Source organism: Syngnathus typhle, linkage group LG1, assembly GCF_033458585.1.
Source record: "Syngnathus typhle isolate RoL2023-S1 ecotype Sweden linkage group LG1, RoL_Styp_1.0, whole genome shotgun sequence".
Taxonomy (NCBI): Eukaryota; Metazoa; Chordata; class Actinopteri; order Syngnathiformes; family Syngnathidae; genus Syngnathus; species Syngnathus typhle.
The window spans coordinates 13,173,751-13,201,403 of NC_083738.1; the positions used below are offsets into that span (position 1 = coordinate 13,173,751).

Consider the following 27,653-nt stretch of genomic DNA (forward strand, 5'->3'; position numbering starts at 1 on the left):
CATTTTATCCCTTTTGGCTTAAATAAAACCAATCCGTTCGAAAATTAGCTATGTAGGCATTTTCTGTAATTTGTATGATGTATTATGTCCGAAGTTAATGATTTCCGTTCGGCATTCTTTCCCACCATGCCACGGGTGATTGACTTGCGCATGCGCCAATTTAGAAAAAGGCTTTTTAAGCATTTGGCCTACATTATACGAATACGTTCAAAAATTGGGTCAGTAAAGATAGTTTATTTCTCGTTTTTATACATCTATAATTATGTCTGCAGTATTTCAACATATTTTCCCTGTCATAAATCAATGTTTACACCACACTGGCAGTTCCACGCTTCTGTAAAGGGGAAAGTAATCGACCTACCATGTGAAATAAATAATGCGAGTTTAGCACCGCAGAGAGTGTCGTGAAAATTACAGGGAACACACAAAGTGTCAACTATTTGAACCAACGCTGGGGGTTCAGTACTACTGCACTATTAAATCTAACAAAGTGCAAACCATGTACAAAACCACACTGATCACTCCATCAACCGAGTGATTTACATTGTTTATGCTTTCCTTGCAAACTATTTCCCAAGCCCGTCCAGACATGTTCTACTTGACCAAGATATTATCACATTAATGTTAACCTATACATAGTATGTTTGTTTTTGTTTACTTTAGGATATAATCAGCTATACACGTTGCTTGCAACTAACAGCCAGTCAACTTGAGAGCATGAAATAATTGTCAGCCTACCTTCTCAGTGTTAGGAAGCGTTTGAGTCCTGGTAAAGGTGTCTCCTCCGTTAATACTGATCAGTTCTGCTTCTACAGGCGGAAAGGGCGTGGGAAATACCACCATGTCACTCTTGAGCGTGTCTGAGCTGAAGCACACGTCGTACTGCTGAGTCGCTTTGGAGTAAGACCAGCTCCCGTCAGGGTGGGTGGTGATCATAGGGGCGCCGTACCTGTCGAAATGTCCGTCTGTCTGTCTGTGGCATCTGAAGACCACTAAAGTGACCAGGCTGAGCAGGAAGACCAGCGACACGGCCACAATGGCAATGAGCAGGTACAAGTGCAAGTCGGAGAAGCTCTCCTCCTTGATGGGCACGTGTCTGAACTGAGTGTGGTGGATGTCAGCTGTGCTTTCAAGCACCACCACATCAAGAGACACAGTCGCTGACAGGGAGGCTTCTCCGTTATCACACACCGACACCACCAAGGGGTGACTTTTCAGGTCATTGTCACTCATTCGTCTCTTGGTGCGAATCTCCCCGGTGCTGGTTCCGATCCGGAAGAGGTTGTTGTTGCCTTTGGGCTCAGACAGGTGATAGGAAAGCAACGCATTGTAGCCAGAGTCTGCATCCACTGCCCTGATTTTGGCCACAAAGTATCCCGCCTCAGCAGAATAGGGGATGCTCTCGCTGTTGACGGAGCCATGCTCAGAATAGGGAGCCAAAATGGCCGGACTGTTGTCGTTCTCATCCAGGATAAAAATATTGACTGTCACGTTGCTGCTGAGCGGAGGAACACCAGAGTCTGTGGCCTGAACTTTAAACTGAAACGTCTTTAACTGCTCATAGTCAAAAGATTGCAAACTGACAATGTCTCCACTCTCTGAGTTGATGTTAAGGAGTGATGGAATTGGAATATTCCTTGGAGCATTATCTAACAACGTGTATGAAACTTTTGCATTTGCGTCCAAATCAGGATCAACTGCATTTATGGAACAAAGCGAATATCCACTTGGGGTATTTTCTTTGACGTACACGTTAATAACAGGTTCCATAAAACGAGGTGCATTATCGTTAACATCAGAAATATGAACATTAATGATCGTTTTGGTGGACAGAGGGGGACTTCCGTCATCTGTGGCTAAGATGGAGACATTATAAAGAGAGACGTTTTCTCTGTCTAATGCTCCATCAACTACTAAAGAATAATCATTTTTGTAGTTAGATTTCAGTTTAAAGGGAACAGATCCAACAACCTTACAGTTGGTTACACCGTTGTTCCCACCATCCTTATCACTCACTGTGACCAAAGCAACAATTGTTCCCAAGTCAGCATTTTCTTTGACTGGCGTCATCAGTGACGTCACCGTTATTTCAGGGGCATTGTCATTCACATCTATTACTTCTATTAGCAATTTAGCAAGTGCACTACGAGGAACAGTACCTTGATCCATTGCTTGTATCCTGACTTCATAAGCAGGAGTCTCTTCATAATTTAAAGTACCTTTCACAGTGATTTCCCCCGTTTCTGCATTTAGATTAAACACATTTGATGGATCATTGTTGCCCCGTTTAATAAAGGAATACGTGATCTTACTGTTCATGCCGTCGTCTAAATCCGTTGCATTTAATTTAATCACGACTGAGCCCTGCGTGGCATCTTCGCTCAAACGCACTTTATAAAGCGATTTAGTAAACGTGGGAACGTTGTCGTTAACATCGAGCACATTCACGCGTATTTGCAACGAGCCAGATTTCGGAGGTTTACCGCCGTCGACAGCAGTGAGCGTGAGCGTAATGAGTGACTGTTTTTCTCGATCTAAAGATTTGTGCAGCACCAATTCTGCAGACACACCGTGATCACCTCCGCTCTGCACATCCAGGGTAAAATATTCATTGTTGCTTATCTTGTAACTCCTCACTGAATTACTGCCGAAATCTGCGTCCACAGCCACCGGGAGGAGGTACCGCTCCCCTAGTAAAGCGGACTCAAAAATGTCCAACGAGTATGTATTTTCTATAAAAGCTGGTGAATTGTCATTTATATCCAAAATTATGATCTCAATGCGGTGTGCCGTCATCGGGTTGTTTAACACAGCTTGTATCCTCAACATACATTTTGCCACGTTCGGACAGAGCTCCTCCCTGTCTATTCTTTCTTTCACAAATAAGTTACCGCTCTGTAAATTCACATTGAAATACTCTTTACTGTAGCTGGAAACCACACGCAGATCTCTGGTGTCCAAATCATGCACGTTGAGGTTTAAATCCTTGGCGATGTTGCCCACCACGAAACCTTTGTTCGCCTCCTCGTTAACGGAGTAGGACAATTGCGAAGCGGACGAGCCATGAAAACAAAGCAAAGCAAAGTAAATCCAGTAACTGTGTCTTTGTTGTCGCATCCTCATCGTCAGTGCAGCAAAATTAACGGACCGCCGTCTATCATACATCCACATTAAGAAAACGTAATCCTTTGCAGCATTAATGTTGGGAGGTTGTCTTGCGTTCCCGTGCGCCTTCTGCGCATGACGAGGTTTTTTTTTTTTTTTCGGTTTCAGGGCAGAGTTGGATGGTTGAGGGGCCGTCTCGTCAAGGTATTCAAATTTACGGTCTCCTGCGACCCCGTGTGGTGAAATTAACGTAAGTCTATCATGGCTGACACCGTGCAAAAAGAATGTCCTAAGAGCAAAAAATACCTTTAAAAAATCACATAAATAGGCCTGACACCTGATAACGCTAGAAAATGTAAAATCTCATAATTTACTGAAACGTTTACTGAAACGACCTGTGATTGATGGCGACCAATCCGGGAGTCGTGTCCACCTTTATTACCAAAATTAGGATAGGCTAACACTCCCCTCAACACCGGATAAGCAGTTTACATACACATAATTGATGGCTGGTTACTTAATCTGATACACGATGCCCATGCATGAACGTGCGTAACTATACTGTTCAGCACCACGGATAGTGACATTTTAGAGTTGCTGTTTTTTTTATTTTTATTTTTTTACAACCCAATACAAAATGGGTTTCTATATGAAGTAGAGTAGTCAGCACCACAGATAAGACCACAGTTGGTCAGTATTAAAGGGAACACACAAGGCCTTCGTCTGAAACCAACACCATAGCGGCACTACAGCCCAACATAAAGCTAAAACTACAGAAGTAAAACATGCATTCCTCCATTTGTGAGTGGTCCTCATTATTTGCTCTTTGTATACCATTTGCTTTAAGAACATATCTTCATTGAGTTGACCAAGAGACTGTAAGTATGTTTGTCACCCCCCCACCCCCATCTTGAAAACAAATGATAGTTGAGGCTTTAATCTCTTCAAATATTAAGGAACACAAAAATACTAACTGTCAGCCTACCTTCTCAGTGTTAGGAAGAGTTTGAGTCCTGGTAAAGGTGTCCCCTCCATTAATACTAATCAGTTCTGCTTCTACAGGCGGAAATGGGGTGGGGAAAACCACCATGTCACTCTTGAGCGTGTCTGAGCTGAAGCACACGTCGTACTGCTGAGTCGCTTTGGAGTAAGACCAACTCCCGTCGGGGTGGGTGGTGATCATCGGGGCGCCATACCTGTCGAAATGTCCCTCCGTCTGTCTGTGGCATTTGAAGACCACTAAAGTGACCAAGCTGAGCAAAAAGACCAGCGACACGGCCACAATGGCGATGAGCAGGTACAAGTGCAAGTCGGAGAAGCTCTCCTCCTTGATGGGCACATGTCTGAACTGAGTGTGGTGGATGTCAGCTGTGCTTTCAAGCACCATCACGTCAAGAGACACAGTCGCTGACAGGGAGGCTTCGCCGTTATCACACACCGACACCATCAAGGGGTGACTTTTCAGGTCATTGTCACTCATTCGTCTCTTGGTGCGAATCTCCCCGGTGCTGGTTCCGATCCGGAAGAGGTTGTTGTTGCCTTTGGGCTCAGACAGGTGGTAGGAGAGCAGCGCGTTGTAGCCAGAGTCCGCATCCACTGCCCTGATCTTGGCCACAAAGTATCCCGCTTCAGCAGAATAAGGGACGCTCTCGCTGTTGACGGAGCCATGCTCAGAATAGGGAGCCAAAATGGTGGGACTGTTGTCATTCTCATCCAGGATAAAAACATTTACAGTCACGTTGCCGCTGAGCGGAGGAACACCAGAGTCTGTGGCCTGAACTTTGAACTGAAATGTTTTTAACTTCTCATAGTCAAAAGATTGCAAACTCACTATATCTCCGCTCTCTGAGTTGATGTTAAGGAGTGACGAAATTGGAATATTTCTGTGAGCGTTATCTAACAACGCGTATGAAACTTTTGCATTTGCGTCCAAATCAGGATCAACTGCATTCATGGAACAGAGTGAATATCCACTTGGGGTATTTTCTTTGACGTACACATTAATAACAGGTTCCATAAAACGAGGTGGATTATCGTTAACATCAGAAATATGAACATTAATGATCCTTTTAGTGGACAGAGGGGGACTTCCCCCATCTGTGGCTAAGATGGAGACATTATAAAGAGAGACGTTTTCTCTGTCTAGTGCTCCATCAACTACTAAAGAATAATCATTTTTGTAATTAGACTTCAGTTTAAAGGGACCAGATCCAACAACCTTACAGTTGGTTACACCGTTGTTCCCACCATCCTTATCACTCACTGTGACCAAAGCAACAATTGTGCCCAATTCTGCGTTTTCTTTTACAGGCGTCATCAGTGACGTCACTGTTATTTCAGGGGCATTGTCATTCACATCTGCTATCTCTATTAGCAGTTTAGCATGTGCACTACGTGGAGAAAGGCCTTGATCCATTGCTTGAATTCTGACTTCATAAGCAGGCGTCTCTTCATAATTCAAACTACCTTTCACAGTGATTTCTCCCGTTTCTGCATTTAGATTAAATATGTTTGCTGGATCATTGTTTCCTCGTTTAATTAAGGAATATGCAATTTTACCGTTCAGTCCTTCGTCTAAATCAGTTGCATTTAATTTAATTACGACTGAGCCCTGCGCTGCGTTTTCACTCACACGAACTTTATAAAGTGACTTGCTAAAAACCGGAGTGTTATCATTGACATCCATGACTACTACTTGAATATGCAATACGCCCGATCTAATAGGTTTTCCTCCATCTAAAGCAGTAAGAGTGAGTTCATGAATAGGTTGTTGCTCTCGATCTAACGCTTTGTGCAGCACCAGCTCTGCAGACACGCCGTGTTCGCCACCATTCTGCACATCCAGCGTAAAATATTCATTTGGACTCAATGTGTACGTCTTTACTGAATTGCCTCCCATATCTAAATCCACTGCTTCTGGGAGGAAATATTTTTCGCCCGGTGCTACGGATTCAGATATCTTTAAGATGTGTAAATCTTCCTCAAATTTCGGCGAGTTGTCGTTCACATCCAAAACATGAACGTCAATGCGGTGCACACTCATCGGGTTGCTCAGCACTGCCTGTATTCTCACAAAGCATTGCGCCGCGCCGGGACAAAGCTCCTCCCTGTCTATTCTGTCGTTAACAAAGAGGTTCCCCGTCCGTAGATCGACCTCAATATATTTCTTACTGTGACTAGAAACAATACGCAGGTCTCTGTTGTGCAGCTCTTGCAAATTGAGGTTCAAATCCTTTGCGATATTCCCCACCACCGTGCCTTTGTTCATCTCCTCGGAAATGGAGTAAGAAAACTGTGAAGCAGAGCAATCACAAAAAAGAAGCATGGCAACGATGTAAATCCATAAATCCTCCGTCCCCATTGTTGTACAATAAACAGCAATCCGACTAGTAATGTAGTTCCAGTGTTTGCATATCCGACACCAACAAAAATCTCCGACGATCACAGCAGTTCTTCTCGGCAAATGAAACCCGAGTGACTGTCAAAACAGCAGCCAATGACAGTTTTACCTCGCCCGAGCGAGGAGCGATATGCATTTACTTATCTGTGGTCTTAGTGCGACATCGTGTGGCCAATTACTGCTGAAGCATTTAGACGGCAACATATTTTGAACGACCAGTGTAAAACACGTGTAAATAGTATTGTTAGAGTTTATATCTAAAGTAAAAATATATATATTTTGCTCCCAACCACAACTATATATGGTCCTGTTTCGATAATATATTACTGTGACCAGTGTTGTCCGATTCGGAATTATTACCACTTAAAGGCCTTGTATGGTTATGAAGATTGTTAGAAATATAATATTTGGTGATGTATGGCTACCAATTGAAAATGTACTGTACAGCCAACAACCACCAGTGTTCAGATAGTATCATTTGTAAATACAACTGTGAATAATATACACACAAAATGTTACTCTAGCAGGCTGGGAAATAACAGTACTACAATCACCCATTCATACAAAACAGTCACGTAAACCACTACCAAAAAATATATGTCATGATGGGCAAGAGTTTCCTTCAACTTTTAAAGCACCCGATAGAAGTCAAAACTTTCAGCAATTGGGTAAGTTGATGGAAAATTAATGGTTTTCATTTCGATAGATATTTGTTGTCCTTGCTACTTGACTGCATTATCTTGCAAAAATTAGCATAAATAACAAAAACAAAATAATATGAATATAAAAATGATAATCACTATACTTAGTCAACCTGCATAGCCTGCACATGAGCAACATACACCTTTTTATATGAAATGTTTAAATACACAGTATGAATACATTATAAATGTATAAGTATACAAATCTACATTAATAAATGCTCAGCCTACCTTCTCACTGTTAGGTAAAGTCTGAGTCCTGGTAAAGGTGTCTCCTCCATTAATACTGATCAGTTCTGCCTCTACAGGCGGAAAAGGCGTGGGAAAAACCACCATGTCACTCTTGAGTGTGTCTGAGCTGAAGCACACGTCGTACTGCTGAGTCGCTTTGGAGTAAGACCAGCTCCCGTCAGGGTGGGTGGTGATCATCGGGGCGCCGTACCTGTCGAAATGTCCCTCCGTCTGTCTGTGGCATTTGAAGACCACTAAAGTGACCAGACTGAGCAGGAAGATCAGCGACACGGCCACGATGGCGATGAGCAGGTACAAGTGCAAGTCAGAGAAGCTCTCCTCCTTGATGGGCACGTGTCTGAACTGAGTGTGGTGGATGTCAGCTGTGCTTTCAAGCACCACCACGTCAAGAGACACAGTCGCTGACAGGGAGGCTTCTCCGTTATCACACACAGACACCACCAAGGGGTGACTTTTCAGGTCATTGTCACTCATTCGCCTCTTGGTGCGAATCTCCCCGGTGCTGGTTCCGATCCGGAAGAGGTTATTGTTGCCTTTGGGCTCAGACAGGTGATAAGAGAGCAACGCGTTGTAGCCAGAGTCTGCATCCACTGCCCTGATCTTGGCCACAAAGTATCCTGCCTCAGCAGAATAGGGGATGCTCTCGCTGTTGACAGAGCCGTGCTCAGAATAGGGAGCCAAAATGGTGGGACTGTTGTCATTCTCATCCAGGATAAAAATGTTGACAGTCACATTGCTGCTAAGTGGAGGAACACCAGAGTCTGTGGCCTGAACCTTGAACTGAAATGTCTTTATCTTTTCATAGTCAAAAGACTGCAGACTGACAATTTCTCCAGTCTCTGAGTTGATATTTATCATTGTAGTTACTGGCACAGAGTGAGTCGTACTGGGCAAAAATGAGAAAGTCACATGACCATTTTGATCAACGTCATCGTCCAATGCAGTCACTTTATGTATTACTGCCCCTGGTGAACTATTTTCTCTAATGTAAACATTAATGAGAGGCTCTGAGAAGTGAGGTGCGTTGTCATTAACATCTGAGATCTGAACATAAACAACACTTGTGCTGGACAGAGGTGGAGAACCTTCATCTATCGCAAGAATGCTGACATTGTAAGCAGATACTTTTTCTCTGTCAAGAGGACCACCAACAACCAAAGAATAATAATTCTTATAATTTGATTCAAGTTTGAATGGCACATCATTAGTAATTTTACTTTGCACATGACCATTTTTCCCTCCATCTTTATCTAGGACTGAAACAAGAGCAACAGCAGTGCCAATTGTCGCATCTTCTTTCACTGTGTGCAACAAGGATGTAACTGAAATTTCAGGGGCATTGTCATTGACATCCAAAACCTCAATCAATAATTTGGCATGTGATGTTTTAGGAAAAACAGCCCCATCACTGGCTTGTACTCTTATCTCAAAATTGCTCCTCTCTTCAAAATTTAAATTCTTTATGTTGGTAACAGTCCCACTTGTTTTATCTATTGCAAACAAAGCATTTTGGTTTTCTCGATCTACTTCACTAAAAAAATAAAACACGTGTCCATTTTCTCCTGTATCTAAATCAGTAGCATTTAACGTTATTATTGAAGTACCGATTTCAATGTTTTCACGTACACTAGCTTTGTAGAGACTTTGACTGAATACAGGGGCATTATCATTGATGTCCAGTACATTCACAACAATAGTCATTGTGCCTGATTTTGGTGGTGTTCCTCCATCAATAGCAGTCAACGTGAGCGTGATGACGGCCTGTTTTTCTCGGTCCAAAAGCTTCTGAAGCACTAAATCTGGTGTTACACTTCTTCCTTTCTGTATCTCAAGAGAGAAATGTTCATTTGGACTGAGTTTGTATGAATTTATTGTATTTTTACCAACGTCTGCGTCATGAGCAGCGCGCAGGGGAAACTTTGTGGTCAGTTCTGTGTTTTCTGTAATATTTAATACCTGTGATTTGCTTAAGAATGTTGGATAATTGTCATTTACATCTAATATTATTATTTCAATGCGATGTAATTTTAACGGATTATTAATGACGGCTTCTACGCTAAGTGAACATTTGTCTTCATCTCCGCACAGTTCCTCTCGATCTATTCTCTCATTCACATAGAGGACGCCAGTCTTTAAATTTACCTCGAAATATTTCCTCTTAGCTCCCACAAGAATTTGAAACATACGGGATTCCAAATCGTGAACGTTCAGGCTCAAGTCCTTGGCAATATTTCCGACAACGGTCCCCACGTTCACCTCCTCCGCCACCGAGTAAGAGAGCTGGCCGATCACGACTTCCCAGTAACACTCCAGCAACACGAAGAGCAAATACATCCGCAAACAGCCCCATCTGCCAGGCGCGCACATCTTTCCATACATCCTCTTAAGGCAAAAAAATAGAACTAGTGCAAAAATTGACAAGACTCGCCACTCGGTATGAAGGAAAAATCCGAACAGACGGAATTAATTTTGCCGTTGCATCAGTCTCTTTCACCGCCTGAGCTTCTTTGTTCGAATGACTAAAAACAGCACGTACTTTTGGGAGGAGCCCGGCTCCGAAGATGAAAGTGCGTCAATGCCACGGTCCACGGTGTCCTCTAGTGGACATTTGCAGTAACTACAGTCAAAAATCACACGACTATGATGCCATCGACCGCGAATAGTCACTAAATTACTAAAACTATAAAATACCATTTTTGAAATAAGGTTTGACTGCAGAGTGTGATATAAACACGTCACTTTAATCTTGAAATACAACTGAATAGGAAGGTGCAACAAAATGTCCTCCAACAGTTTAGTCACTCAAATAGTGTTTCTTCAAGACAAACAAATGAATGTCTGGATTTTTCCTAATAGCCTCCACCCTTTTCCACCGCAATGTATCTATGAAATGACGTGTACTAAATTCTACAAAATACAAATGTATATGTATATAGTACCCTGAATAAACCTATTCACATTTAACTCTGACAAAACGCTGATTCATAATAATGCATCGTGGCCGAAAAAACTGCGCAACACGCAGAATATAGTTCACGTTTTTACTGAACTTCCAGGTACACGTTCACACAGAACACTCTGTACAGGTTGTTGTTCCTCTTTTCTAACACGAATCGTGCATACGCCCTCTAGGGGCAAACTCCAAAAACAACATATACCACAGGCATCAGCACTAAGTGCATTCTTCTGGAAATCATATACATCTGAAACATTTACATAGGATGCGAGTATACCACACAAACACCAATGAAAACATTTGTTCAGCACCATGGACAGCACATCTCAAAATACACGACGAAGAAACTTGAGCACTAACTTATTTTTTTGTGTTTTAAGAAGTAAAAAGTTTTATAGATGGGCCAATGCTGATAAATAAAATGAACATCCTTCTAATGCCCCAACAGACTCCAATGTCAATTCCTCAACAGATTGTTACATTTACCTTATCAGCATATACAACGTAAATCTACAGCATACTCAAATCACCACACATTTTCCTTGTTTAAGACATTTCTTAATAATATGGACTGCATAGTAAGACAACAAAAATGTTTTTCTAGCAAACTCCCAGACTTCAATTATTGCATCATTACACTATAAGCTACACTTAGTGTTAACCTTTTACTAGTTGTTTTTGAAAAGACCATAATAACTTGAAAGTGTTGAGCTATTTTTTTTTCATAAATGATCAAAACAGCTAGCAACAAATACAATAAAGTGGCCCTGAAGTACAAAGATATGTATAGCCTACCTTCTCAGAGGTTGGCAGTGTCTGAGTCCTGGTAAAGGTGTCTCCTCCATTAATACTGATCAGTTCTGCTTCTACAGGTGGAAAGGGCGTGGGGAAAACCACCATGTCACTCTTGAGCGTGTCTGAGCTGAAGCACACGTCGTACTGCTGAGTCGCTTTGGAGTAAGACCAGCTCCCGTCGGGGTGGGTGGTGATCATCGGGGCGCCGTACCTGTCGAAATGTCCGTCTGTCTGTCTATGGCATCTGAAGGCCACTAAAGTGACCAAGCTGAGCAGAAAGACCAGCGACACAGCCACAATGGCGATGAGCAGGTACAAGTGCAAGTCGGAGAAACTCTCTTCCTTGATGGGCACGTGTCTGAACTGAGTGTGGTGGATGTCAGCTGTGCTTTCAAGCACCACCACATCAAGAGACACAGTTGCTGACAGGGGGGCTTCTCCGTTGTCACACACCGACACCACCAAGGGGTGACTTTTTAGGTCACTGTCACTCATTCGCCTCTTGGTGCGAATCTCCCCGGTGGTGGTTCCGATCCGGAAGAGGTTGTTGTTGCCTTTGGGCTCAGACAGGTGATAGGAGAGCAGCGCATTGTAGCCAGAGTCTGCATCCACTGCCCTGATCTTGGCCACAAAGTATCCCGCCTCAGCAGAATAGGGGATGCTCTCGCTGTTGACGGAGCCATGCTCAGAATAGGGAGCCAAAATGGCTGGACTGTTGTCATTCTCATCCAGGATAAAAGCGTTAACAGTCACGTTGCTGCTGAGTGGAGGAACACCAGAGTCTGTTGCCTGAATTTTAAACTGAAACGTATTTACCTTCTCATAGTCAAAAGATTGCAAACTGACAATGTCGCCACGCTCTGAGTTGATATTTATCATTGTAGTTATTGGTACAGATTGAGTCGTACTGGGCAAAAATGAGTAAGTCACATGCCCATTTTGATCAACGTCATCGTCCAATGCAGTCACTTTATGTATTACTGCTCCTGGTGGACTATTTTCTTTGATGTAAACATTAATGAGGGGCTCTGAGAAGCGAGGTGCATTGTCATTAACATCTGAAATTTGCACATTAATAAAAGTTGTGCTGGACAGAGGTGGGTTGCCTTCATCACTTGCCATAATGCTAATATTGTAATGAGATATGCTCTCTCTGTCAAGAGGGCCACCAACAACCAAAGAATATGAGTTCTTGTAATTTGACTCAAGTTTGAAAGGCACATCTGTATCAATTTTACAGTGCACCAAACCATTTTTACCACTATCTTTGTCTAACACAGAGACAATGGCAATGGCCGTGCCAATCGTTGCATCTTCTTTCACTGAGCTCAATAAAGATGTAACTGCAATTTCAGGGGCGTTGTCATTGATATCTAAAACTTCTATTAGCAATTTAGCATGAGAAGTTAAGGGAGAAGCCCCTCCATCGCTGGCTCGTATTCGAAGTTCAAATGCATTCGATTGTTCAAAATCAATGTTTTCCCTATTTGTTACTGTTCCTGTTTTTTCATCAATAGAGAACATATTTGTCTGTTCCTCTCTCCCTCCTGTATTGAAAGAATAAAACACCTTTCCATTCTGTCCATCATCTAAATCAGTCGCATTTAACGTTATTATTGATGTGCCAATTTTAATATTTTCATATATGCTAGCTTTGTAGAGACTTTGACTAAATACAGGCGCATTATCATTAATGTCGAGTACATTCACAACAATAGTCATTGTGCCTGATTTTGGTGGTGTTCCTCCATCAATAGCAGTCAACGTAAGCGTGATAACGGCCTGTTTTTCTCGGTCTAAAAGCCTCTGAAGCACTAACTCAGGAGTCACACTTTCTCCTCTTTGTACCTCAAGAGAAAAGTGCTCATTTGGGCTGAGCTTGTATGAATTGACATTATTTTTACCTACGTCTGCATCGTGAGCTGGATGCAGAGGAAATTTTGATCCTACTACAGTTGTAGTCTCACTAATGTTCAGCACCTCCTTATGACTAGAAAATACCGGGTAATTGTCATTTACATCTAATATTGTTATTTCAATGCGATGCAATTTCAATGGATTATTAATCACAGCTTCTACACTGATTGAACACTTGGCTTGCTTTTTGCATAGGTCCTCTCGATCTATTCTCTCATTCACATAGAGGACGCCGGTCTTTAGGTTTACCTCGAAATATTTCCTCCTAGTTCCTGCAACAATCTGAAACATGCGGGACTCCAAATTGTGAACATTAAGGCTCAAGTCCTTGGCAATATTCCCCACAACGGTCCCCACATTCACTTCCTCCGCCACCGAGTAAGAGAGCTGTCCGCTCACGGCTTCCCAGTAACACTCCAGCAGCACGAAGAGCAAATACATCCACAAAGAGCTCCTTCTGCTCGACGTGCGCATCTTTCCTTATGTCCACGTAAGGCAAAAAAGTAGAAATGGTGCAAAAACGTAGTAGATACGGATGGAAAATCGAAAGAGATTGAATGAATTCTTCCGTCTATTCACCCCGGGTGCATTAGTCCCATTCTCCGTCTGAGCTTCTTTGTTCCAATGACGAAATATTTGGGAGGAGCGCCGGCCGCGGATAAAGTGCGTCAATTTCATGGTCCATTGTGTCCTCTAGTGGACGTTTGCCTGAACTACAACTAACATCACACGACTATGATGCATATTGCTAAAAGTCCATTATAGAAACTACTGTATGTATAAAATCTCATTTTAAAAATGCAGGGCTTGACTGCAGAATGTGGTATGAGGTTTCCCGACGTCATATCAATCTGAAGAATATATCCAAATGGAATGATCATAACATAAATGATTTAGTGGTTTACAACCCAACAGACATGTCGCTCTCATAAATTTACTTTTTCCAAGACAAAAAGTGAAAGTATCATGCCAACAGAATACCACATCCTCATTGCTGTCAACCCGAGATACATCAATGATACTGTGAGTATAGGCAAGATTAAAAATAAGTAACTTTGAACAGATAGAGCTTACTCCTGAATTAATTTATTCATATTCAATTATGGCAAAATGCTAATTCGTAAACCCCCATAAAAATGTGCTCAGAACCATGGACAACACATCCCAAAATACAAGACTGTCAGCAGCTACTGCGAGACAAACCTAAATACTGTCATATTTTCACTTGTATTTCAACAAGTGACAATGTTGATGGATAAAATAAACCCCTCTCTATTGCTCAACATGACAACATCAGTTCCTCAACATCGCTAGTAACTAGCGAGTACTAGTAACATTTACACTATCATTGATACAAAAAAATAATGTACCACCTACTAGAAGCGAACCACCATAGTCCTGTTCCTTGCTTGAAACATTATTTCAAATAAGTTATGAAATCTAAATCTTAAGTTAAGTTATTATGGGTGCATTGACAAGTTGCGTTTGAAAAGACCACTATAACCAAAAATAGTTGCCTACATGTATTTGTGGAGTTATTTTCTTTTTTGAGTGAAGACTAGAGTGACATAATAAAGCAATTCGGAAAGTACAAACAAACGTTTATCCTACCTTTTCAGTGTTAGGAAGAGTTTGAGTCCTGGTAAAGGTGTCCCCTCCATTAATACTGATCAGTTCTGCTTCTACAGGCGGAAAGGGTGTGGGAAAAACCACCATGTCACTCTTGAGCGTGTCTGAGCTGAAGCACACGTCGTACTGCTGAGTCGCTTTGGAGTAAGACCAGCTCCCATCAGGGTGGGTGGTGATCATCGGGGCGCTGTACCTGTCGAAATGTCCGTCTGTCTGTCTATGGCATCTGAAGGCCACTAAAGTGACCAAGCTGAGCAGAAAGACCAGCGACACAGCCACAATGGCGATGAGCAGGTACAAGTGCAAGTCGGAGAAACTCTCTTCCTTGATGGGCACGTGTCTGAACTGAGTGTGGTGGATGTCAGCTGTGCTTTCAAGCACCACCACATCAAGAGACACAGTCGCTGACAGGGGGGCTTCTCCGTTATCACACACCGACACCACCAAAGGGTGACTTTTCAGGTCATTGTCACTCATTCGCCTCTTGGTGCGAATCTCCCCGGTGCTGGTTCCGATCCGGAAGAGGTTGTTGTTGCTTTTGGGCTCAGACAGGTGATAGGAGAGCAGCGCATTGTAGCCAGAGTCTGCATCCACTGCCCTGATCTTGGCCACAAAGTAGCCCGCCTCAGCAGAATAGGGGATGCTCTCACTGTTGACGGAGCCATGCTCAGAATAGGGAGCCAAAATGGTCGGACTGTTGTCATTCTCATCCAGGATAAAAACGTTGACAGTCACGTTGCTACTGAGTGGAGGAACACCAGAGTCTGTGGCCTGGACTTTAAACTGAAATGTCTTTAACTTCTCATAGTCAAAAGATTGCAAACTCACAACGTCTCCACTCTCTGCATTGATGTTTATCATCGTAGTTATTGGCACAGACTGAGTCCTACTTGGTGAAAATGAGTAAGTCACATGCCCATTTTGATCAATGTCATTATCCAGTGCAGTCACTCGATGTATTACTGCCCCTGGTTGACTATTTTCTCTAATATAAACATTAATGAGAGGCTCTGAGAAGTGAGGTGCATTGTCATTAACATCTGAGATATGCACATTTATAACACTTGTGCTGGATAGAGGTGGAGAACCTTCATCCATCGCAATAATGCTAATATTGTAAACAGATATGCTCTCTCTGTCAAGAGGACCACCAACAACCAAAGAATAGGAGTTCTTGTAATTTGACTCAAGTTTGAAAGGCACATCTGTATCAATTTTACAGTTCACCAAACCATTTTTACCAGAATCTTTGTCTAACACAGAGACAATGGCAATGGCCGTGCCAATCGTTGCATCTTCTTTCACTGAGCTCAATAAAGATGTCACTGAAATTTCTGGGGCGTTGTCATTGACATCTAAAACTTCTATTAGCAATTTGGCATGAGAAGTTAAGGGAGAACCCCCTCCGTCACTGGCTCGTACTCGAAGTTCAAATGCATTTGTTTGTTCAAAGTCAATGTTTTCCTTATTTGTTACTGTCCCTGTTTTTTCATCAATAGAGAACATATTCGTTTGCTTCTCTCTCCCGCCTGCATTAAAAGAGTAGAACACTAATCCATTTTGCCCCGCATCTAAATCAGTAGCGTTTAATGTTATTATTGATGTGCCAATCTCAACGTTCTCATGTAGACTAACTTTGTAGAGACTTTGACTAAATATTGGAATATTATCATTAATGTCGAGTACATTCACAACAATAGTCATTGTGCCTGATTTTGGTGGTGTTCCTCCATCAATAGCAGTCAACGTGAGGATGATGATGGCCTGTTTTTCTCGGTCTAACAGCCTCTGAAGCACTAACTCAGGAGTCACACTATCGCCTCTTTGTACGTCAAGAGAAAAGTGTTCATTTGGGCTGAGCTTGTATGAATTGACATTATTTTTAGCTACGTCTGCGTCGTGAGCAGGGTGCAGAGGAAATTTTGATCCTATTGGTGTAGTCTCACTTATGTTAAGAACCTCTACATGACTAGAAAACAATGGATAATTGTCATTTACATCTAATATTATAATTTCAATACGGTGTAATTTTAATGGATTGTTAATGACAGCTTCTACACTGAGTGAACATTTGACTTCATCTCCACACAGTTCCTCTCGATCTATTCTCTCATTAACAAAGAGGACGCCAGTCTTTAGGTTTACCTCAAAGTACTTCCTTTTCGTTCCTGCAACGATCTGAAACATGCGGGACTCCAAATCCAGAATATTCAAGCTTAAATCCTTGGCAATATTTCCCACAAAAGTCCCCACATTCACCTCCTCCGCCACCGAATAAGAGAGCTGGCCGCTCGCAGCTTCCCAGTCACACTCCAGCAGCACGAAAAACAAATACATCCGCACAGAGCTCCATCTGTCCAACGCGCGCATCTTTCTTTGCATCCACATTAGGCATAAAGGACTAAATGGTGCAAAAACAGATTTCTGTCTTGATAAGAGAAATCCGAACAAAATGAATTATAATGCTTCCGCGGAACGATCCCCGTCTCTTTCACCGTCTGAGCTTCTTTGTTCCAATGATAAAAAATGAAATCCGCACGTACAACTGGGAGGAGCCCCCGCTATGGACCAGGGTGCTCAAATGCCACGGTCCACTGTGTCCTCTAGTGGACAATTTCTTGAACTACAACCAAATTAACACAACTACAATCAAACAATAAATCCATTAACATGTATAGCATCTCTTACAAACAAATGACAAAAAAAAAGCACTAAAATTTAATAGTACTCTCTTAACTACAAATACCAGCAATAAATTTAAACATTTTCCCCCAAAAAGATCAAATATGCAATAAGCGGCATATCAGCAGCAACACCGAAATGAAAATACAGAACATGTACATTTTTCCCCGCATGTATAATCCTGAAAATACGTCAAGAAATAAAACATTGACATCAGCACCATGGACAGCGAGACTCGCACTACTGTAAAGACAGTTTCAAAAATGCCAATAAAGCGGTCTTCAAACTATTTTAAATTCTTTGATTATAAAAAGTATAATGTTGGAAAACATTCTTCCCCTCGAGTAGTCAACAAACTCTGATGTTAAATACTTAAGTTGCCTACTTACCAAGTAAACCTTAACGTCAAATGTAGTGTATGTAAAGACTTCTTTTGTTTGCATGAAACGGTTTGTACAATTATGGAGCAAACGTACTTGATTCAAACCAGTGAATATTTGGTATTTTGACAACAGTATTGACATTTCAAAAGACAAAACAATTCTGAAGCTATATGAAGAAGTGCACAGCCTACCTTCTCAGTGTTAGGAAGAGTTTGAGTCCTTGTAAAGGTGTCTCCTCCATTAATACTGATCAGTTCTGCCTCTACAGGCGGAAAGGGGGTGGGGAAAACCACCATGTCACTCTTGAGCGTGTCTGAGCTGAAGCATACGTCGTACTGCTGAGTCGCTTTCGAGTAAGACCAGCTCCCGTCGGGGTGGGTGGTGATCATCGGGGCGCCGTACCTGTCGAAATGTCCCTCCGTCTGTCTGTGGCATTTGAAGGCCACCAAAGTGACCAGACTGAGCAGAAAGACCAGCGACACAGCCACAATGGCGATGAGCAAGTACAAGTGTAAGTCGGAGAAACTCTCTTCCTTGATGGGCACGTGTCTGAACTGAGTGTGGTGGATGTCAGCTGTGCTTTCAAGCACCACCACATCAAGAGACACAGTCGCTGACAGGGGGGCTTCTCCGTTATCACACACCGACACCACCAAAGGGTGACTTTTCAGGTCATTGTCACTCATTCGCCTATTGGTGCGAATCTCCCCGGTGCTGGTTCCGATCCGGAAGAGGTTGTTGTTGCCTTTGGGCTCAGACAGGTGATAGGAGAGCAGCGCATTGTAGCCAGAGTCTGCATCCACTGCCCTGATCTTGGCCACAAAGTATCCCGCCTCAGCAGAATAGGGGATGCTCTCGCTGTTGACGGAGCCATGCTCAGAATAGGGAGCCAAAATGGCCGGACTGTTGTCATTCTCATCCAGGATAAAAATGTTGACAGTCACATTGCTACTGAGTGGAGGAACACCAGAGTCTGTTGCCTGAACTTTAAACTGAAACGTCTTTACCTTCTCATAGTCAAAAGACTGCAAACTGACAATGTCTCCACTCTCTGAGTTGATATTTATCATTGTAGTTACTGGCACAGAGTGAGTCGTACTGGGCAAAAATGAGAACGTCACGTGACCATTTTGATCAACATCATCGTCCAATGCAGTGACTTTATGTATTACTGCCCCTGGTGGACTATTTTCTCTAATGTAAACATTAATGAGAGGCTCTGAGAAGTGAGGTGCGTTGTCATTAACATCTGAGATCCGAACATAAACAACACTTGTGCTGGACAGAGGTGGAGAACCTTCATCGATCGCAATAATGCTGATATTGCACACAGATACGCTCTCTCTGTCAAGAGGACCACCAACAACCAAAGAATAATAATTTTTATAGTTCAACTCAAGTTTAAAAGGCACATCATTTTTAATTTTAGTGAGCACTACACCATTTTTACCATCATCTTTGTCCAAGACCGAAACAAGAGCAACAGCGGTGCCAATCGCTGCATCTTCTTTTACTGCATGCAACAATGATGTAATTGAAATTTCAGGTGCATTGTCATTGACATCTAAAACCTCAATCAATAATTTGGCATGTGAACTCATTGGGAAAGCTGCTCCATCACTGGCTTGTACTCTTATTTCAAATAAATTTTCATCTTCGAAATTTAAATTTTTTATGTTCGTTACAGTGCCAGTTGTTTTTTCAATTGCAAAAAGGTCATTCTGCTCCCCCCTACCGACTTCACTGAAAGAATAGAAGATTTGACCATTTTGTCCTACATCTAAATCCGTCGCATTTAATGTTATTATTGATGTGCCAATCTCAATGTTTTCACGTACACTGGCTTTGTAGAGACTCTGACTAAATATTGGAGCATTGTCATTAATGTCCAGCACATTCACAACAATAGTCATTGTTCCCGATCTTGGTGGTGTTCCTCCATCAATAGCAGTCAACGTGAAGATGATGAGGGCCTGTTTTTCTCGGTCTAACAGCCTCTGAAGCACTAACTCAGGAGTCACACTATCGCCTCTTTGTACCTCAAGAGAAAAGTGTTCATTTGGGCTGAGCTTGTATGAATTGACATTATTTTTACCTACATCTGCATCGTGAGCTGGATGCAGTGGGAATTTAGTTCCTGCTGCTGTATTTTCAGTGATATTTATCATCTGTGATTTGCTCGTAAATAATGGGTAGTTATCATTTACGTCCAATATAATCATTTCTATACGGTATAACTTCAATGGATTATTAATCACAGCCTCAACAATCAGTGAACACTTGGCTTGCTTTTTCCACAGTTCCTCTCGATCGATTCTCTCATTCACATAGAGGACGCCAGTCTTTAGGTTTACCTCAAAGTATTTCCTTTTGGTTCCCGCAACGATCTGAAACATGCGGGACTCCAAATCGTGAACATTAAGACTCAAGTCCTTGGCAATATTTCCTATAACGGTCCCCACGTTCACCTCCTCCGCCACCGAGTAAGAGAGCTGGCCGCTCGCGGCTTCACAGTAACGCTCCAGCAGCACGAAAAACAAATACATCCGCACAGAGTTCCATCTGTCCAACGCGCGCATCTTTCTATCCATCCACATGAGGCATAAAGGACTAAATGGTGCAAAAACAGATTTCTGTCTTGATAAGAAGAGAAATCCAAACAAAATAAATTATAGTGCTTCCGCGGAACGATCCCCGTCTCTTTCACCGTCTGAGCTTCTTTGTTCCAATGATAAAAAATGAAATCCGCACGTACAACTGGGAGGAGCCCCCGCTATGGACTAGGGTGCTCAAATGCCACGGTCCACTGTGTCCTCTAGTGGACATTATTTTCAACTACAACCAAATGAACACAACTACGATCAAACAATAAATCCTTTAAAAAGTATCACACCTCTTACAAACAAATAACCAAAAAAAACACTGACATTAATAGTACTCTCTTAAACATAAATACCACCAATACATTTAAGCATTTCTTCCCCCAAAACAATCAAATATGCAACGAGCAGCATATCAGCTGCAACACCGGCATGAAAATACAGAACATGTAATTTTTTCCCTGCATGTGTAATCCTGAGTCAAGAAAGAACCATTAACATCAGCACCATGGACAGCGGGACTCGCACTACTGTAAAGACAGTTTCAAAAATACCAATAAAGCAGTCTTCAAACTATTTCAAATTCTTTGATTATAAAAGGTATAATCCATCCTAATAATATTGGAAAACATTCTTCCCCTCGAGTAGTCAACAAACTCCAATGTTAAATACTCAAGTTGCCTATTTACCAAGTAAACATTAACGTCAAATGTAATGTACGTAAAGACTTGTTTTATTTGCATGAAACGGTTTGTGCAATTATGGAGCAAACATACTTGATTCAAACCAGTGAATATTTGGCATTTTGACTAGAGTATTGACATTTCAAAAGACAAAACAGTTATAAAGCTATATGAAGAAATGCACAGCCTACCTTCTCAGTGTTAGGAAGAGTTTGAGTCCTTGTAAAGGTGTCTCCTCCATTAATACTAATCAGTTCTGCCTCTACAGGCGGAAAGGGGGTGGGGAAAACCACCATGTCACTCTTGAGCGTGTCTGAGCTGAAGCACACGTCGTACTGCTGAGTCGCTTTGGAGTAAGACCAGCTCCCGTCGGGGTGGGTGGTGATCATCGGGGCGCCGTACCTGTCAAAATGTCCCTCCGTCTGTCTGTGGCATTTGAAGGCCGCTAAAGTGACCAGGCTGACCAGGAAGACCAGCGACACGGCCACAATGGCGATGAGCAGGTACAAGTGCAAGTTGGAGAAGCTCTCCTCCTTGATGGGCACGTGTCTGAATTGAGTGTGGTGGATGTCGGCTGTGCTTTCAAGCACCACCACATCAAGAGACACAGTGGCTGACAGGGGGGCTTCGCCGTTATCACACACAGACACCACCAAAGGGTGACTTTTCAGGTCATTGTCACTCATTCGCCTCTTGGTGCGAATCTCCCCGGTGCTGGTTCCGATCCGGAAGAGGTTGTTGTTGCCTTTGGGCTCAGACAGGTGGTAGGAGAGCAGCGCGTTGTAGCCAGAGTCTGCGTCCACTGCCCTGATCTTGGCCACAAAGTATCCCGCCTCAGCAGAATAGGGGATGCTCTCGCTGTTGACGGAGCCATGCTCAGAATAGGGAGCCAAAATGGCCGGACTGTTGTCATTCTCATCCAGAATGAAAACATTGACAGTCACGTTGCTGCTGAGTGGAGGAACACCAGAGTCTGTGGCCTGAACTTTAAACTGAAAGGTCTTTACCTTCTCATAGTCAAAAGATTGCAAACTGACAATGTCTCCACTCTCCGAATTAATGTTAATCATTGTCGTTATCGGAATTGAGACAGTTTTACTTTGCACAAAGGAGTACGTCACTTGCCCATTTTTATCAATGTCATCATCGACCGCAGTCACTCTATGAATGACTGCTCCCGGTGAGCTGTTTTCTTTGATATAAACATTAATGAGGGGTTCTGAGAAGCGAGGAGTGTTGTCATTTATATCAGAAATATGAACATAAACTACACTGGTGCTGGATAGAGGTGGGTTTCCTTCATCACTTGCCATAATGCTAATATTGTAATGAGATATGCTCTCTCTGTCAAGAGGACCACCAACAACCAAAGAATATGAGTTTTTGTAATTTGACTCAAGTTTGAAAGGCACATCTGTATCAATTTTACAGTGCACCAAGCCATTTTTACCAGAATCTTTGTCTAACACAGAGACAATGGCAATGGCCGTGCCAATCGCTGCATCTTCTTTCACTGAGCTCAATAAAGATGTAACTGCAATTTCAGGGGCGTTGTCATTGACGTCTAAAACTTCTATTAGCAATTTGGCATGAGACGTTAAGGGAGAAGTCCCTCCATCATTAGCTTGTATTCTGAGTTCAAATGCACTTGATTTTTCAAAGTCTACATTTTCCTTATTGGTTACTGTTCCCGTTAGTTCATCAATAGAGAACATATTTGTTTGCTTCTCTCTTCCTCCTGCATTAAAAGAGTAGAACACTAATCCATTTTGTCCTGCATCTAAATCAGTAGCATTTACCGTTATTATTGATGTGCCAATTTCAATGTTTTCACGTACACTGGCTTTGTAAAGACTTTGACTAAATACAGGCGCGTTATCATTAATGTCGAGTACATTCACAACAATAGTCATTGTGCCTGATTTTGGTGGTGTTCCTCCATCAATAGCAGTCAATGTGAGTGTGATGACGGCCTGCTTTTCTCTGTCTAAAAGCCTCTGAAGCACTAACTCAGGAGTCACCCTTTCTCCTTTTTGTACATCAAGAGAAAAGTGTTCATTTGGACTGAGCTTGTATGAATTGACATTGTTTTTACCTACGTCTGCATCGTGAGCTGGATGCAGAGGAAATTTTGATCCTACTACAGTTGTAGTCTCACTAATGTTCAGCATCTGTGTATGACTAGAAAATAATGGATAATTGTCATTTACATCTAATATTGTTATTTCAATGCGATGTAATTTTAACGGATTGTTAATGACAGCTTCTACACTGAGTGAACATTTGGCTTCATCTCCACACAGTTCTTCTCGATCTATTCTCTCATTCACATAGAGAAGACCAGTCTTTAAATTCACCTCAAAATATTTCCTCTTAGCTCCCGCAACAATCTGAAACATGCGAGACTCCAAATCCTGAACATTAAAGCTCAAATCCTTGGCAATATTTCCCACAACGGTACCCACATTCACCTCCTCCGCCACCGAGTAAGAGAGCTGGCCGCTCGCGTCTTCCCAGTAACACTCCAGCAGCATAAAGAACAAATATATCCGCACAGAACTCCATCTGTCCAGGGCGCGCATCTTTCCATGCATCCACATGAGGCATAAAATAATAATTCCGAATAAATGCTGTAAGGATGGACTCGATATGAAGGGACAATCAAAACAAACTCAACCTAACGATGCCCGGTGCACTTATCTCTTTCACTGTCTGAGCTTCTTTGTTCCAATGACGAAAAACAGCACGTATTTGGGAGGAGCCGCACGCCGCGGACATGTGTGCTCAATATGCCACGGTCTACTGTGCTCTCTAGTGGATATTTTTATGAACAACAACCAGCATCACAGGGCAAAGCAGAATAATGTACCTTTGAGAAGAAGCGGAAAGTAGACTATGACTACACAGTCTAATTTATTTTTCAGACCTGTCAATTCTATTAAGAAACCGTGAAATACAACGAAAATATAGTTGAGTGACTTTACTTCATTTGAACATACATGTACAGTGGCTGCACATAAAAAGGAAGTAAATTAAGCAACGGGGAGCAACAAGCTCAGAAGCATGCAGCAAGCAGCCTCAAGATTGGATAGTTGATGCAGCTATTGAGTAAAATACAAATCTGAATATAAATTGTATTTAAACAAAACAAATGCAAACTGATTCTGATATTTAATACTCAATTATCAAAGGCTATCATGGTTCATCAACATGTACAACATTGTGTAAATAAACCACTTCAGTCATTTGCCTTATAACTGAGATAATGTTCCGTCAAGATTCCTGGTTGTTTTGACTCCCAAAAATGGAATTAGCTTGCTAAACGGTAACAGGTGCTAACCATCTTGACTTAAAATCAGACAGTTTTTACAATTGTGGGTTTTTTCACTACTTCGAAGTTGCTTTTCAAGAGACCATTCCTACTTAGTGATTGAGATTTTGGCTACATGGGAATGCATGATACAACAGCGTACTATTAAAGCAACCAGAAAAAAGTATGTTCATCCTACCTTATCAGTGTTTGGCAAAGTCTGGGTCCTGGTAAAGGTGTCTGCGCCATTAATACTAATCAGTTCTGCTTCTACAGGCGGAAAGGGCGTGGGGAAAACCACCATATCACTCTTGAGGGTGTCTGAGCTGAAGCACACGTCGTACTGCTGAGTCGCTTTGGAGTAAGACCAGCTCCCGTCGGGGTGGGTGGTGATCATCGGGGCACCGTACCTGTCGAAATGTCCATCCGTCTGTTTGTGGCATTTGAAGGCCACTAAAGTGACCAGACTGAGCAGGAAGATCAGCGACACGGCCACGATGGCGATGAGCAGGTACAAGTGCAAGTCAGAGAAGCTCTCCTCCTTGATGGGCACGTGTCTGAACTGAGTGTGGTGGATGTCAGCTGTGCTTTCAAGCACCACCACGTCAAGAGACACAGTTGCTGACAGGGAGGCTTCTCCGTTATCACACACCGACACCACCAAGGGGTGACTTTTCAGGTCATTGTCACTCATTCGCCTCTTGGTGCGAATCTCCCCGGTGCTGGTTCCGATCCGGAAGAGATTGTTGTTGCCTTTGGGCTCAGACAGGTGGTAGGAGAGCAGCGCGTTGTAGCCAGAGTCCGCATCCACTGCCCTGATCTTGGCCACAAAGTATCCCGCTTCAGCAGAATAAGGGATGCTCTCGCTGTTGACTGAGCCATGCTCAGAATAGGGAGCCAAAATGGTCGGACTGTTGTCATTCTCATCCAGGATAAAAACATTTACAGTCACATTGCTGCTGAGCGGAGGAACACCAGAGTCTGTGGCCTGGACTTTGAACTGAAATGTCTTTAACTTTTCATAGTCAAACGATTGCAAACTGACTATATCTCCACTCTCTGCGTTGATGTTTATCATCGTAGTTATTGGCACAGAGTGAGTACTACTCGGTAAAAATGAGTAAGTCACGTGTCCATTTTGATCAATGTCATTATCCAGTGCAGTCACTCTATGTATTGCTGCCCCTGGTGGACTATTTTCTTTGACGTAAACATTAATGATGGACTTTGAGAAATGAGGTGCATTGTCATTAACATCTGAGATCTGAACAAAAACAACACTTGTGCTGGACATGGGTGGAGTTCCCTCATCAGACGCAATAATAGTGACGTTGTAGTGGTCCTTAGTCTCTCTGTCAAGCGGGCCATTTACTGTTAATGAATAATAGTTTTTATAATTTGTGTCCAATTGAAATGGAGTCTTATTTGCAATTGCAACTTTGACAAATCCGTTCTTTCCTCCATCCTTGTCCAGTACAGACACAAGAGCAATAGCAGTCCCCATCTCAGCATCCTCCTTCACTGTGTTTAGTAGTGACTTCACACTAATCTCAGGAGCATTGTCATTTATATCCTCTACCTCAACAAGCACTTTACAGTGAGTCGACAGAGGCGGATGGCCTTTGTCAATTGCCTGCGCATGAATTTCAAAGGCAGAATTTTCTTCATAGTCAATCTTTCCTTTGACAAAAATCACCCCCGTTTGAGGAACAATTTCAAATAAATCTAAAACATGATCCTGTCCTTTTTTTCTTAAAGAGTATTGTATCTCACTGTTTAAACCATCATCCGCGTCTGTTGCATTCAATGTGATCACAGCGGAGCCATTTGGTGCATTTTCTGGGATTTTGATTTTGTATAATGATTTACTGAAAACAGGAGGATTGTCGTTGCTATCCAAAACATTAATATTAATTTGTGACGTCCCTGACCTGGGTGGGGTGCCTCCGTCGACTGCCGTCAGAGTGAGCACTATGAGAGAGTCACGCTCGCGGTCTAATGCTTTCTGCAGCACCAACTCGGCAGACACACTCTCCCCCCCTTTGTGAACGTCTAAAGAAAAATATTCGTTTGCACTGAGTTTGTATGTATTAATGCCGTTCTTTCCAACATCCGAATCCGTTGCCTCAATTAAACCAAATTTAATCCCCGGTAATGTACTTTCTGCAATGTCAAGTAACTGCACATCCTCAGTAAATACGGGCGAATTGTCATTTATATCTATTATATTTACTTCTAAGCGATAAAGATTTAAAGGGTTATTGAGCACAGCCTCCACATTTATGGTACATTTTGGAGCCTTTGCGCAGAGCTCCTCCCTGTCTATTCTTTCACGGACAAAAAGAACACCAGTCCTTAGATTGGCGTCGAAATAATTTGTTTTAGAATTACTGACAACCTGAAACAAGCGAGATTCTAAAGTCTTCACGTCGAGATTGAGGTCCCTGGCAATATTTCCGACGGAAGTCCCTGGGTTTACCTCCTCTGAGACAGAATAGGAAAGCTGTCCACTGGCCGCTTCACACAAAATTTTCAGGAGCAGTATCACACAATATATCCAGTTAAACGTAGTTTTGCTTGAGAAATACATCCTCGTGTCCATCCAGTGAAGGGTACTATCCAATTCAAACGACGTCAAGTAAAACAAAAAAAAACAAATACATACATTCCTTTAGAATTTGATTAGAATAAACTGAGGCATCATTTGTTCACCAAAATATACATTTGTATTCCTTCTCCCACCGCGTCTCTTTGTCTCCAACAACAGCGAGGCATAATCTGCCGATTTGTTTCTTTCCCTGGGAGGAGTCCGATATCGCTGTAGGCTGAACCGACTCCACAATGCCATGGTCTATAGGGCCTCCGTGTGGTTAAATAATGTAACTGCAAACAGTTTTATGACTCTTTTACCTATTGCATAAAAAACGTTGCAGGTTTTGTGCAACGATCTGACAACATGAGATGGATACTGTAGATTAAACGCCTACACAAAATAATTGCCAAGTGATTTTCTTTCTCCAAAAATCAGAGAATAACAGAACCAAATACTGAATAGCCTCTATGTACAATGGATAGATATCGAGATAGATAGATAGATAGATAGATAGATAGCGACATAGATAGATAGCGAGATAGATAGCGAGATAGCGAGATAGATAGATAGATAGATAGATAGATAGATAGATAGATAGATAGATAGATAGATAGATAGATAGATAGATAGATAGATAGATAGATAGA

At 42.3% G+C, this 27,653-nt stretch overlaps 5 protein-coding genes across 10 annotated transcripts in view; all 5 read right to left on the reverse strand.

Moving 5' to 3' along the window:
• Nucleotides 1-27,653, reverse strand: part of LOC133150543 (protocadherin alpha-C2-like) — a 102,540-nt gene that overhangs the window by 38,915 nt on the left and 35,972 nt on the right. The window contains exon 1 of one of the 6 annotated variants that reach the window (XM_061273181.1): nt 24,613-27,198. The exons of 3 other annotated variants lie outside the window; for them this stretch is intronic. In XM_061273181.1, the coding sequence (XP_061129165.1) occupies nt 24,613-27,015 (2,403 nt within the window). In that variant the 5' untranslated portion in view covers nt 27,016-27,198. Of the gene's footprint in view, nt 1-11,209; nt 13,726-18,011; nt 20,532-24,612; nt 27,199-27,653 lie in introns of those variants that run through there. 2 more of the 6 variants (XM_061273173.1, XM_061273190.1) reach the window with 2 other exon arrangements.
• On the reverse strand, nt 730-3,295 carry LOC133150584 (protocadherin alpha-2-like). The gene has a single exon (XM_061273231.1). The coding sequence runs from the start codon at nt 3,169-3,171 to the stop codon at nt 730-732; it is 2,442 nt and encodes an 813-aa protein (XP_061129215.1). The 5' UTR covers nt 3,172-3,295.
• Nucleotides 3,492-6,564, reverse strand: LOC133150633 (protocadherin alpha-C2-like). The gene has a single exon (XM_061273234.1). The coding sequence runs from the start codon at nt 6,464-6,466 to the stop codon at nt 4,082-4,084; it is 2,385 nt and encodes a 794-aa protein (XP_061129218.1). The 5' UTR covers nt 6,467-6,564; the 3' UTR covers nt 3,492-4,081.
• Nucleotides 7,429-9,967, reverse strand: LOC133150616 (protocadherin alpha-7-like). The gene has a single exon (XM_061273233.1). The coding sequence runs from the start codon at nt 9,835-9,837 to the stop codon at nt 7,429-7,431; it is 2,409 nt and encodes an 802-aa protein (XP_061129217.1). The 5' UTR covers nt 9,838-9,967.
• Nucleotides 14,672-17,250, reverse strand: LOC133150600 (protocadherin alpha-8-like). The gene has a single exon (XM_061273232.1). The coding sequence runs from the start codon at nt 17,141-17,143 to the stop codon at nt 14,729-14,731; it is 2,415 nt and encodes an 804-aa protein (XP_061129216.1). The 5' UTR covers nt 17,144-17,250; the 3' UTR covers nt 14,672-14,728.